The sequence below is a fragment of the Neofelis nebulosa genome, chromosome 7, assembly GCF_028018385.1.
Source record: "Neofelis nebulosa isolate mNeoNeb1 chromosome 7, mNeoNeb1.pri, whole genome shotgun sequence".
In the NCBI taxonomy this organism is placed as follows: domain Eukaryota; kingdom Metazoa; phylum Chordata; class Mammalia; order Carnivora; family Felidae; genus Neofelis; species Neofelis nebulosa.
In genome coordinates, this window is record NC_080788.1 from 135,564,029 (window position 1) to 135,576,921 (window position 12,893).

General features: G+C 51.9%; 1 protein-coding gene across 1 annotated transcript in view; it reads left to right on the plus strand.

Annotated features, from left to right (window-relative positions):
* DGLUCY (D-glutamate cyclase) overlaps positions 1-12,034 on the plus strand; it is a 47,445-nt gene extending 35,411 nt beyond the window's left edge. Inside the window, 5 exon segments of the mRNA XM_058740027.1 lie at positions 2,742-2,788; positions 2,791-2,859; positions 3,600-3,769; positions 10,002-10,034; positions 10,036-12,034. Of these exon segments, the coding sequence (XP_058596010.1) occupies positions 2,742-2,788; positions 2,791-2,859; positions 3,600-3,769; positions 10,002-10,034; positions 10,036-10,152 (436 nt within the window). The 3' untranslated portion in view covers positions 10,153-12,034.
* The last annotated feature ends 859 nt before the right edge of the window (positions 12,035-12,893 follow it).

The following is a 12,893-nucleotide window of genomic DNA, read 5'->3' on the forward strand; positions in this document are numbered from 1 at the left end:
GGACCCCTCCAAACATGCTTTTCATGGAATCACGTTGCTTTAACTGAATTTCTGAAAGGCTTGCTGTAACTCCCAGAGCAGTGTTCTTCCCCTGGGAGTAGGTGTAGACCCTGGGGTAATTAAGGCAAGTTTCTCTGTTCTGTGTTTATTTGTTCTCTTCATTCAAACACTTCAGAGTGTTTCCCAGACTCATTAGTCTCCTTTGGCTTTTGAGGTTGGATGAGACAATGAAAGTCTTCCTGGCTGGGTAGAAAATTTCTGCAAATCGCCTGGTCTTTCCCAGAAGAGGCCGTGGGTGTGGTGCCCACAGCACAGTTGGCTTGGGCTTCCTGTCTCTCGAGGCTGGCCAGGCGAGGGACCTGAGGGCTGGAGGAAGGCGTGCCCAGGGCGGGGAGGGGAGGGGTCTCCAAGTCCAAAGGGTCAATCAGGGTCTGAAGGAGCTGCTCTTCCCCTGATGAATGGGCCCCTAATCTTTGCTCATCCCCCCAAGATCCCAGAGGACGCAGGTAGAGCTCGCTGTTTGTGCCCCTTTTTTGTGGGCCCTTGGACCCCTCTCTTACCCAAAGGATCCCAACCTTCTCCTGTGATTTCCCCCAGCACCCCCTTCTCAGCAGGACCACCCCTGGTCTTTTCTCCCCTCTGCTCCATCAACACCCTGTTTTCCTCAGTTTCCACCGGCAGCTACCTTGTCATGGACGTACTACCGACCACCCAGGACCTAGGTGCCATCCCTCTTGGAGATTCTGGGAATGCCATCAAGTGAGGAAAACAAGGACTCACCTGAGGAGCAAACAAGATAAAATTCATAAAATGCAGAAGAGCAGAGACAGAAATAGACAAAATACCAATGCTGGGGTTGTTATTATTTCCCTTCATTCAGTAGCCTGTCGTGGACCCAGAAAATTTTTCAGAGAGAAATCCTCAGGGTGTGGACCTAAGGCATCTGGCCATTCACAACAGTCTGATTCTTTGGGCTGCGTCCAGGTCTCTGGTGCTCGAGGTGGGGTAGCTCTGGTCCCTGTCCACCATCTCACAGTGAATGCTAGCCTCTGGTGGAATGCTTCCACACATCCCAGGCCTTTCTAGAAACAGACACAAAAAGAGCCATGCAACCTTTCTGCAGGCTTGCATGGCCTGGCCCTCTGCCCTTGAGGCCCTTGGACAAGTGCTTTGGGTAAGCGGTTATCTTAAGGCAGCCACAACCCTCTCCTGGAGGCAGATTCAGCTGACCTCTGGCCTACAGAATCCTCCAGAAATACCTGGACACAGGACCAAACGGTGTTCCTCTAGCACCACCACCTCAGATGGGTAGGCTGCAGAGTTGGTTATAATTTTTTTGTTTTTTTTTTTGGAGAGAGAGAGAGACAGACAGAGCAGAGGAGGGGCAGAGAGAGAGGGAGACACAGAAGCTGAAGCAGGCTTCAGGCTCCAAGCCGTGAGCACAGAGCCCAACGCGGGGCTCGAACTCGTGGACCGTGAGATCATGGCCTAAGCTGAAGTCAGTCGCATAACTGACTGAGCCACCCAGGTGCCCCTGGTTAGATTTTTTTGCATCCTGTTCCTGTGAGGGTAGTGCGGCCTGGTAATTATTTTTAGCCAGTTCACCTATCTTCAACACCATTCCTTTCACAGAAGAATTAAATCATTTCTGATATTGATTTATTCTAACGTATTTGCGATAGCATTTATTGTGCTAATTTACAAACCCTCTGGTGCTGCTTATCAGATCGCCTTTAGGCCGTGGTCTCTTTCCATTGCTAACCAACCACCCCTGTGGTATGTGTTCCTCATTAGGCCACTCCACAAGCAGCCAGGCACCCTTCTGGTGTAGATTAACTGACACACATATATTTCATACTCTTTTTTTTTTTTAATGTTTTTTTTTTTTTTTTCGAGAGACAGAGCATGAGTGGGTGAGGGGCAGAGAGAGAGGGAGACACAGAATCTGAAGCAGGCTCCAGGCTCTGAGCTCTCAGCACAGAGCCTGATGTGGGGCTCAAACTCACGAACTGTGAGATCATGACCGGAGCTGAAGTTGGACACCCAACCGACTGAGCCACCCAGGCTCAGTCTTTAATTTACATTAAATTACAGAATTGACCTTTACAATCTGTATCAGCTCCCCAGCACATGGATGGGTTTCAGGGCCTTCCTTGAAGCCCCTCTGTAAGCAGGAGTCACTCAAAAGTTGAGGAACCACAGCTGTGTCTCCCTCAGGCTTGGTAACATCAGTGTAGGGGTTATTCCATCTGTGACTAGAGAGCACGACTCAGTAGGGCACTGGCCACATTCTGGTGAGTTCCAAACTTCAACTCACTTTTTTAAAAAAACTTTGTATGTTTTATTTATTTTTGAGAGAGAGAGAGAGAGCACTAGTGAGGGAGGGGCAGGGAGAGAGGGAGACATAGAATCTGAAGCAGGGGCTCCAGGCTCTGAGCCCTCAGCCCAGGGACCAACACAGGGCTCGAACCCATGAACTGTGGGATCATGACCTGAGCCGAAGTTGGGCACTTAACTGGCTGAGCCACCCAGGCGCCCCTCAACTCAATTTTAACTAAAGAAGTTCCTAGAAGATCTGAAGAAGTACATCTCCTAGTTGTCTGAAAATGTACCCAGAAGCAACCCTTTTCCCTAACCTGAGGCAACAAAACACATGTGGGGGGGGGACCGTCCTGCCCCACAACGAGCCCCCATTTTGCCCAATCCTATACACCCACTGACTTGGTTCCCCTTGCCTTCAGGGGTCGGTGATGGGGCAATCAGCTTGGGAAGGGCAAAGTCAAGGAGGCTGGAAAAGACACATACAAAATGGGGATGGGATTGCCTGTGATGTGGAGGCTGACTTTGCTGTCATCACTGGTGAGTATTCACATGGCGGGCCAGTCAGGCCCAGGTCTGCGCTGGGGCCCAAGAATCTGTGTTTCTAACAAGTTCCCAGGAGCTCCTGGTGCCACTGGTCTTTTGTGTGTGTGTGTGTGTGTGTGTGTGTGTGTGTGTTTATTTACTTTTGAGAGAGACAGAGTGTGAGTGGGGGAGGGGCAGACAGAGAGGGAGACACAGAATCTGAAGCAGGCTCCAGGCTCTGAACTGTCCGTGTTGCAGAATTTTTTTTACCTCAATACCCGGGGTTTGTTGTCTCACTGCTTTGAAGAATGAAGATGTGGACACAAAATGAGCAGCAGGCAACAGTTTATTAGACTATAAGATTACTCTTACTTACAAAGTAAGAGTAATAGGAAAGTCCTCTTTACCGAGAGGGAGCATTCAAAAGTGAATGCCCCAACTATAGACAAGGGTCTTTATTTTATAGGGTTTTGGTCAGCCCCTTCCCTTCCCTCTTGTTTCTTCTCAGGTCCTACCCTTATTGACTGGATAACTCTAGATGCTGGGTGGTTCCATTCCTGATTGGCTTGTTCCCATTTTATGAGGGGTGGTCTATGGCCATACCGTTCCTTGTGGGTCATGGGTTTTATGGTCACCGAAGTTGGACACTCAACCGACTGAGCCACCCACACCCCCCTTGGGGCCACTCTTTGAGATGAGTTCTGCTGCTTAGAGGCAGGGTGATGGACCCCATAAGCTTTCCAATTCTATGATAGAATCTTTTTCTGTTCTGGGTGTTTCTAACTGGGGAGGCTGTGCCTTGGCCTGTGTGCTGTACATCCTCAACTCATGTGAGGTCCACAGACATTACCTAAGGGAGGCAGTTGGACCCTCCAGAGCACCTGGGGAGCAGGACTGGGCTCAGGCCCTTCCATCCGTTGCTAAAGTAACACACCCTCTCCCTGCAGGAGAGGCAGGCATGCTCCAGGCTTTCAGCCCAGGGCCAGGACCACTGCTGCCTGTTAACAGCCAGAGGCAGAGCCTGCCTATGTAGGGGAGCAAAATTTGTCACCACAAAATGTGGCTCTTGGGCATGTGGATTATTTTAGGATGATTGTTTTTTGAAAACAGAAGGACTCACTGACTCTGCCCTTCTCTCTTGGGGCCTCAGTTCCCACGGCCCTACCCACTCACCCCAATCGCAGACTCAAACCCACCTCTTCATCCCCTGCTCCTCCTTGAGCCTGAAGCACCTTCTGGGAGAATTTTCCAGAATAATTTGGATCATGGGAAATTGGAGCCAAAGCCCTGACTTGATGTCTAAATCCCAGGCCTGAAGGGACTTGCCTGTGAGCAGCAGCTTCACCTGGGGGCAGGCGGGAAGCTGAGAGGGCCACAAAGCCTGAGAAACAGTGGAGGGAGTTGGGGTGTTTGGCCTGGAGGGGAGAAGACTGGGGGGCATGAATGGCTCACACCTGAATGGCTTCCTGGAGGAGGGAGACAGACAACGCCCTCGGCCCCCTGAGAGACAGAAGCAGGCCAAAAGGCAGAGGTCACGAAAGCAGATTCTGGTTCACTGTAAGGAAGACCTTGCCCTCTGCAGAGCTGCGCAGCCCTGCAAGGAGGAAGCCTCTGACGTGGGCCGATGGAGGAGGGGTTCCCGTGCGAGGTCAGGCTGGGCCGCTGACCCCGCGGCCACTCCTAACCAGTCCAGAAGCAGTCTCGTGCAACTGAAGGCCTCACTTTCCTAGCCTGGCCTCCCAAAGGTATGGACCGCTAAATGCAAGACCAGGAACCAGGTCTTTTGTGTCTGCTTTCCCAGCAACCAGCAGAGGGAACATAGTGATAAATTCTTGTAGAACGAACGAATAAACGAACGGGGAAGGCCGATGCAGTGCTTTGTTAGGGCAGCAGGTCCCCAAATCTAGAGGCATCTGAATCACCTCAGGGCATCGTAAACCACAGGGTGCAAAGCCCACCCCAGGGTACCTGACTCCAGAGATCTGAGTTGAGCCGAAGTGGCATCTCTGACATGTTCTGGGTGACCACACTCTGAGACCCTGGGTTAGAGGGTTGGTCTGGGGAGAAGCGAAGGCAATCCCAAGGCAGGAAGGTTCCTGAGCCTCGAGCCTGGACATAGCAGCTCAGGTGGGGCGAGTGGTTGTGATGAGTCCCCAGGCAGCCAGGGGCTAAGGCCCAGAGCCCCTCACTTTGGAGAAGCATATGCATCCAGAGCCCTGTCTCTCCCTCTGTGTCTCTGTCTTTCTCCCTCCTGCCACCCCGTTTCTCTCCAACACCTCCCTGGGTTGATGTTGTCCCCACTTTACACATGAGGGAGCTGGGATTCCAACAAAGGAGGTGGCTTGCCCAACTCACCCAGCTAAGAGATGACCTTGGACCTGAGCCTGGGTCTTTCTGACTCCATTCTGTTTCCGTGGCTCAGAAGTTTCCTGGTTCCTGCTAATGCCAAGGTGCCATGTGGGGTTGGGGGCACTAGAGCAGCTTGAAGTGACATTTTCAGGGGAAACGATCTGCCCCATAGGGACCCACAGGGCCTTCTGTGTTTTCTTTGCACTTCCTGGATCTGAACTGGAAAAAAACACTCAGGGGGGCTGCCTGACACATGATTCCTGATTCACACAGACACAAAAGAATGAACCCAGCCAAACAAATTCACACAGACCAAATGCTTACCCTCTGGGGATGGAAAATTCTTTTAGTTTCCACCCAGTCCTTCATAAATACATTAATAATGTATCACTCTTGTAAGGAAAATAAGAGGAAACGTTTTCAAAGCAAAAGTACAAACTCGTGTGTGTTGAGCCCCTCCTCTGGGCCAGGCCAGTTCTGCTCTGAGAGGCAATGGGGTCAGACCCAGGCCCTGGGTAGGGACCTCGGGATCTCCCTGGGGTCAGGTGTGGGGACTCATGGAACGATAGAAGTGTGCAGGGCAAGCTGCTGTGGGGTCAGAGAGCAGGCACTCAGCTCCCTCAGGGGGCTCAAGAAAGGCTGCCTGGAGGAGGTGGTGCTGAGCTAGGTCTTAAAGGATGAGTGGGATATAAGTAGGCAGGTAAGAAAGGGTGGGGAGGCTCTTCCAGGCAGAGGACCCACATAAGCCAAGGTGCAGGCACACGAAGCAGTGCAGTGTGCAGGGGGAGTAACTGGGATCGTCATGCTAGAGTTCTGTAGGTGGCTCCATGGATGTCCCTGACTCATCGAGAGGTGTGGGCAGAGCTGTGGCTTGAGCAGGTGGTGCAGCTTGATTAGCAGGATGAGGAATGTCCCCCATCTCTGCTCTGTGAGTTGCTTGTAAGCAGGGCCTCCCATATTCAGGGACGGTTCTTAGGGGTCCCCTTGTAACTGTAGCAGGTGTGGGCACCAGGCTGAGGAGCCCAGGGAAGGTAGCCACCACCATCTAAGGCACACCTTGGCTGTGCCTGGGAGTTTTATCTGAGGGCGCTAAATGGCTAGAGAGCATTCCCCACACCTTGTCAAGGGCTAAGAGCTGATTGATGACACCTTACAGGGACTAAGGATGGATGGATGGATAGATGGATGGATGGATGCATGGCTGGCTGGCTGGATGCCTGGATGGATGGATGGATGGATGGATGGATAGATGGATGCCTGGATGGATGGATGGATGGATGCCGGGATGGCTGGCTGGCTGGATGGATGGATGCCTGGATGGATGGATGGATGCCTGGATGGATGGATGGATGGATGGATGGATGGATGCCTGGATGGATGGATGGATGGATGGATGCCTGGATGGATGGATGGATGGATGGATGGATGGATGGATGAATGGATGGATGCCTGGATGGATGGATGGATAGATGGATGAATGGATGGATGCCTGGATGGATGGATGGATGGATGGATGGATGGATGGATGGATGCCTGGATGGATGGATGGATGGATGGATGGATGAATGGATGGATGCCTGGATGGATGGATGGATGGATGGACGGATAGATGGATGCCTGGATGGATGGATGGATGGATGGATGGATAGATGGATGCCTGGATGGATGGATGGATGCTGGGATGGATGGATGGATGGATGGATGGATGGATTTCTGGCTGGATGGCTGGATTGCTGGCTGTCTGGCCAGATGGATGGATGGATGGATGGATGATACAGACAAGCAGGAACATGGCTTCATCCTGGGCTCCTTTTCTCTTCCAGTACCTTCATCCCACTCTACTTTTTTTTCTAACTTTTAAAAATTGAGTTACATAGAAGAAAGAAGTGCATACACCTTGCATGTACAGCAGATGAATTTTTACATACATATACATCCATGCAGCCACTGCCAAGATCATGATACAGAACAGTTCTAACTTCCTAGGAGGCCCCTTTCCTCCACCCCACTTTGAACAGCAACATCACCTACCCATGACACCACCCTACCACGCACCCTGTGTGAACCAACAGTGACCACCCACACACTCAGCCACTAAGCCCCAGAAGGCATCCTAGGGCCTCTTTCCCTGTTCACAATGAACTAGGCCCCAAGCCCTGGCCTTCTTGTCTCACTTCAGTCCTCTGTCCCTCCTCTCATGCCACACTGTCTCAGCCTGGATTGGTGTTACAGCCTCCAGGTGCTCTGCCTCCAGGTCAAGTCTCCTGTCTTCTGTCACCTCTTCCATGTGGTGGCATCTCCTTGAAGATGGTGTGGTCATTCAGTGATTCCTGGAAATTTTCAGGCAGTCTCCACTGGCCTAGCTGTTCCTTGTGGCTCTTTTTTTTTTTTTTTTTAATTTTTTTTTAACGTTTATTTACTTTTGAGACAGAGAGAGACAGAGCATGAACAGGGGAGGGGCAGAGAGAGAGAGAGGGAGACACAGAATCTGAAACAGGCTCCAGGCTCTGAGCTGTCAGCACAGAGCCCGACACGGGGCTCGAACTCCCAGACCGTGAGATCATGACCTGAGCTGAAGTCAGACGCTCAACCGACCAAGCCACCCAGGCGCCCCCCTTGTGGCTCTTGGTAGAGGCCGAGTGCCAACCAGTTCCAAAGCTGCTGTCTAATCACATGCACCCTGACACCCCAAGCCTCTCCCTGGGACCCAGAAGGATGGGAATGGTGCCAGTGGGCAGTGTGCTAAGAGGAAATGCCCATCCCCCCTCCAGGGACCCAGGAGCACTCCCCCAGAAAGAGAGGATATGATCCAATGGAGAGAGAAATGGAAGAATAAAGCCCAAACAAAGGGCAGGAAATGCCATTCTAGGCTGGGTAGTCCCTGGGAAGGGGCTGGTGGACAAAGAGATGCCTGGAAATGCCCGTGGGTGTCCCTCCCAACTTGGCACCCAGGGCAGGTGGAAATGCAGGCTCTCCCACCAGCTGTGAGCAGAGACGGTTCCCAGGTTACTTTTGCCAGCACTCTCTCCATTGTTTTGACTGGTTTTCAGTGAGTGCTCCTCACAGCCCCTGGCTTGGCTCCTTCCTGCTCTTTTGTCATCTGACATCCTAGCTGTCTGTCTTCTAGAAAGTCTTTCTTGAGCCACTCTGATAACCAGGGTTGGATGCCCCCTGCTTGGTGCTGTGATCCCCATAGACTGTGCCTGCCTGATCACTTATCTAGACTATGAACACCCCAGGGGGGCAGGGACTGTGTCACATTCACCGCTGTATCCCTGGTTCAGCTGGTGCTCAAGGAAATTTTGATGGGTGCTGAAATGAATGAGAAATGCCTGAGGAGGAAGATGAGAGCCCTTCTCAGTTCTATCCTAACCTTCCTGTTGTGGATTCCTATGTCTCCTCCACCCCCCCCCCCACCCCCCCACCCCACCCCACCCCCCGCTTCTGCTTGAGGAGGAGGAGAGGGAGAACATACTTGAATTCTGCCCCTCAGGCACCATCCTCTCTCCTTTTGCCCACACCCAAGACGCCCTTCCTCAGGGAGAACTTTTCAACCAGAGAGTAACTCATGCTAGCTTTGATAAGTAGTTCTTTGGGACCTTTACTTTCAGAAGGTGAAATGAGGGGGATCAAATCACTTTTTAAAAAATGAGCAAATATGTCAAAGGAAAAAAAGCTCTGGGCTAAAGGCCAGGGGGCCCAACGCTGCCAATAATAATTCACTTCATTTCATGAGCACCTACTGTGTGCCAAGGACCACACTAGGTGCTTTACTTCCATCGTCTTATTTAATGGAGGCATTACTACTATTATCATCAAAATCCCCATTATACAGATGAGGACACTGAGGCAAGGAGAAGTTAAAACACCTACCAGGAAAGACCCAAGTCAGATCTGTCTGATCCTAAACCCTGCCTGCTGGGCCCAGGGTCTGTTATGCCCAGAATTCGTGATCCCCAAAGACCGCCAGGGAGCCGAGTCCGATGTAAAAGCAAAAGAGCCTTTATTCGAGCTAGCTCGAGCTCAATCCCCTACCTGCACCAACCCAGCGGTGAGATACCGGGGAGAGAGAGCGAGTTTCAAAAGGACAAAGGTTTTATTGGGGCCTAGGGGCAGTTGGTGGGGTAATGGCTGTGGCCTCAGCCGATTGGCTGGGGAAGGGTCAGAGTCCTGTTAGGCAGGTGAGCGGGAGGTTACTCAAGGGGAGGAGGCGTGGTCAAGGTGAAGGACACAGAACAAGATGGAGTCGGCTGGCGTAGGCCCGCGCTTTCAGGTCAGGCTGCATTTTCTCCATGACTCTGCTCCCTCCGGATGCCCCCACATCCACACTGGGTCGTATGGAGAAGACAAGAAGGTGGCTGCAGCAGGGGTTGGTACACGCCCCACAGGAGGCTAACAGCCGCGACTCAGGAGGAATGGGAGCCTCCCTGGCACAAAAGCCGCCCACGGATGATCCGGAGCTGAGCAGGGGCTAGGCTGCAGGGAGTAAGTCGCCTGTGCTGTCCCCGCAGAAGCGAATCTTCAGTGTCTTTAACAAACACTAACTCCAAGGTAGTTACCGGAAGAAACATCCCAAACTGTTGCAAACTGCTGCTTCTCGGGAGCAGGTTTGGGGCAGATGAGAGGTGATACAGGACACTTACTTTTCATTATGAGTCTGCCAGTGGCATTACTGTGGTTAAGCAAAAATTCGTTTTTAAAAAGGAGTCCACGCCAAGTGAAACACTCTTCCTCCACTTGTAAATGTATGTGTTTCTTTCTTTTTCCTCCCCCTCCCCCATTCTATCCCCATCCCCTTGTTTTTCCAGGAAGAAAAAGCGTTGGGCATCCTGGTGCGGCACCCAAGTCCAGAGTGGAGTCTCGGGCGAGGTGGGCCCGGAGGTAGATGGGCTGCCCTTCCACGGCACCCACGCCCAGATGATCCAGAAGCTGGTGGATGTCACTGCGATGGGTGTGTGACTGTGCATGTAGAGTGCGTACCAGATGGCCGTGCCTGGAACTAGGAGGGAGTTCCCTGAGGGCCCCGAGCTCCTTTCCACACGGTCCTGGGTGAGCAGCGCCTGTGACGGGACAGCGCAGACGTTGGGGACTGAGGAGGATGTTTCCTCAGGGCTTCTAGTCCTTTGCTTTTCTTCCTAAGTGCTAAGGGATTGATTTCAACCCTCCTCCTCAGGCTTCTTCAGAGCACCCACATGGTCTGCTCTGAGAGTTTTCCGAGGCACCACTTATGGGGACAAGAGTAGGCATGACTAGAGCCATGAATAAACCCAAGGCTAATTAAAAAATAGTAAAAAAAACCAAAACAAAACAAAAAACGGAGGGGGCACCTGGGTGACTTAGTTAAGTGTCTGACCCTTGATTTTGGCTCAGGTCATGATCTCGCGGTTTGTGAGATCGAGCCCTGTGTCAGCCTCCGTGTTGACAGTGTGGAGCCTGCTTGGGATCCTCTCTCCCCCTCTCTCGCTGCCCTTACCACCCCCCCCCCACTCTCTCTCTCAAAATAAACTTAAAAAAAAAAGAAATTGTTAAATGTACAAATATGTAGCATATATTTACAAACCTCTGGGACTTTACTAAAGGTTTACTCACTACCACCACCAACAAAATATTTATACCTCTGAAATGCTTTCTTTTTCAAACATTTTGTTTCCTTGGGTCTTCAAACCTTACGCTTATCACCATCACCCCTCCTTTCTGTTCCTCACCTCTCTTCACCCCCACACCTCCCGACACCCCCTACCACAGAACCTGACTCTTGGCCCGCCTCCTCCCCATAGGCTCAGCCCCAGCCTAGAGCCAGAGGCTTTGGCCTCCCTGAATAGGAGGGCGGCCACACTCCTGGAGCCAGGGGGTTGGGGGGTCAGGAGTGTCTAGGGCTCAGGTGGCTCACAGGCTCCTCCTGGACAACTGTAGTCAGCTTGTCTTTATCTCACTCACACTCGTCCAGTGCACGTTTCCCAACAAAATTAGGAGCAGGATCACCGACCACATCCCATTACACTCCCCTGTTGAGCTAATACAGTATCTCGTGTTAGTTCACTGCCGAGCGATGGCTCACTCATCCAGATGGGGTAGTCTGGCTTCCCAGCTACAGCTCCAAATGTTTATTGGGCCTGCTTTGTTTTATTTCCTTAAACATGTCCACTTCAACTCTTTAAGGGGCGTTAGTTGTGAAGCGTGAAACACATGCTACAAAAATTACCCCTAGGTTGTCTACTCAACAGAAGTTAAAGCCTAAGCGTGTAGTAAGTAATCTGGGATTAACTTCCAGTGCCATTTACACGGCAAAGCCCCTGGCCAGCTAGGGGTGGGACAGTCCAGACCTCCCTTTGTCATTCTGGTGGGGAGTCCCCACCTACAGGTCTGTGCTTCCGCTGGTGTGGCCTCCAGGGCTGACGTGCTCATTGTGATGAGCTCACAGTCCCTCCCATCTGCAACTTCTCACAGTTCACTGAGACTGTCTCAGCTGTCAGCTTTACTGGCCAGGTGTTCCACACTTACAGTTTTCGGCCCTGACTTGAGATGGCAGAGTTCCGCGTAATGGGGGCCTCTGAGAGCCCGCCCTGGCATTTGTGAAGTCTCGATGACTAGGAGAGAGGAAGCGAGGAAGCATCACTTTGGTAAAGATGCCATCACTCTTCTGATTCATATTTTGGGGAAAGACACTAATGGACCTTTGGTTTTGCAATAGTAATAACAGAGTTCTGTTCTGGCATGGAGAAGTTTAAGGCATGACTGTGTAATAGGTTATGTGCGCTGTGGCCAGAAGTTTATGGGATGATGATGACATTGTTTAGGACAGAGGCCGAGACCTGGGTGGAGCCCAGAGAAGGCCGCGAGTGGGGGGTCCTAGTTCTGGAGTGAGACATCCGCAGTACCCCCCACCCCCGCACACACACACACACACACACACACTGCAGGGAGAAAGGGGCTAAGGTGCAAGCAAGAGCCAGAAATAGGGGCCAGCAGGGACCAGCCCAGGGACCACCGGAGCTCTGAGTTCCAGGATCCAGTTTTCAGGCATTTCCGTTCCACAGGATGATTCCTGGTCAAGCCTTTCATAAAGTTTGGTTCAAATTTATCCTAGTGTTGGCTGTGTTTTGATAAAGGGCCTGTGTTCACGTCTAGGGTGACTGGGTGAGCATGGCTATGGCCTGGAGAAGCCAGTTGCAGTGGGACAAGAGTGTCCTACAGGGAATGGTGGGGCATCCTGGGGTAAAGGGCTGGAACGTCCCCCGGGATGGATTCATGGGGTAGGTGAGCATCTTGGGGCACTTCCAGGAATGTTAGAGGGGGATCCTGGCAAGCAGTGTCTGAGATGCTCTCTGGATATTCAAGGGCAGGCTGGAGACCTTGGGCACATCGAGATGCACATGCCCCATAGACCCTACAGGAGGTGGGACTCAAAGGCAAGCAAGCCAACCAATGGAGTCAGGGTTCCTTAGACCCCTGCTGTCCCCTGGTCAAGTGCTGTCCTATTGCTCATCTGGGCAAGACATTCCTCTGAATTCATTTCATGCCCCTAATTGCATGGGCCCTGCTGATGGCCAGCCCCACCATCGTCCAGTCCACTGCATTCTGCTCCTTCCTGCCCATTCCATATGGGTTTCACTGCTCCTCAATGATAATTCCCAGATTCAAGAGACCACCGCTCTAGGCAGGACAGAGAAGATGTGGCATAAGAGCAGTTCACATGGACT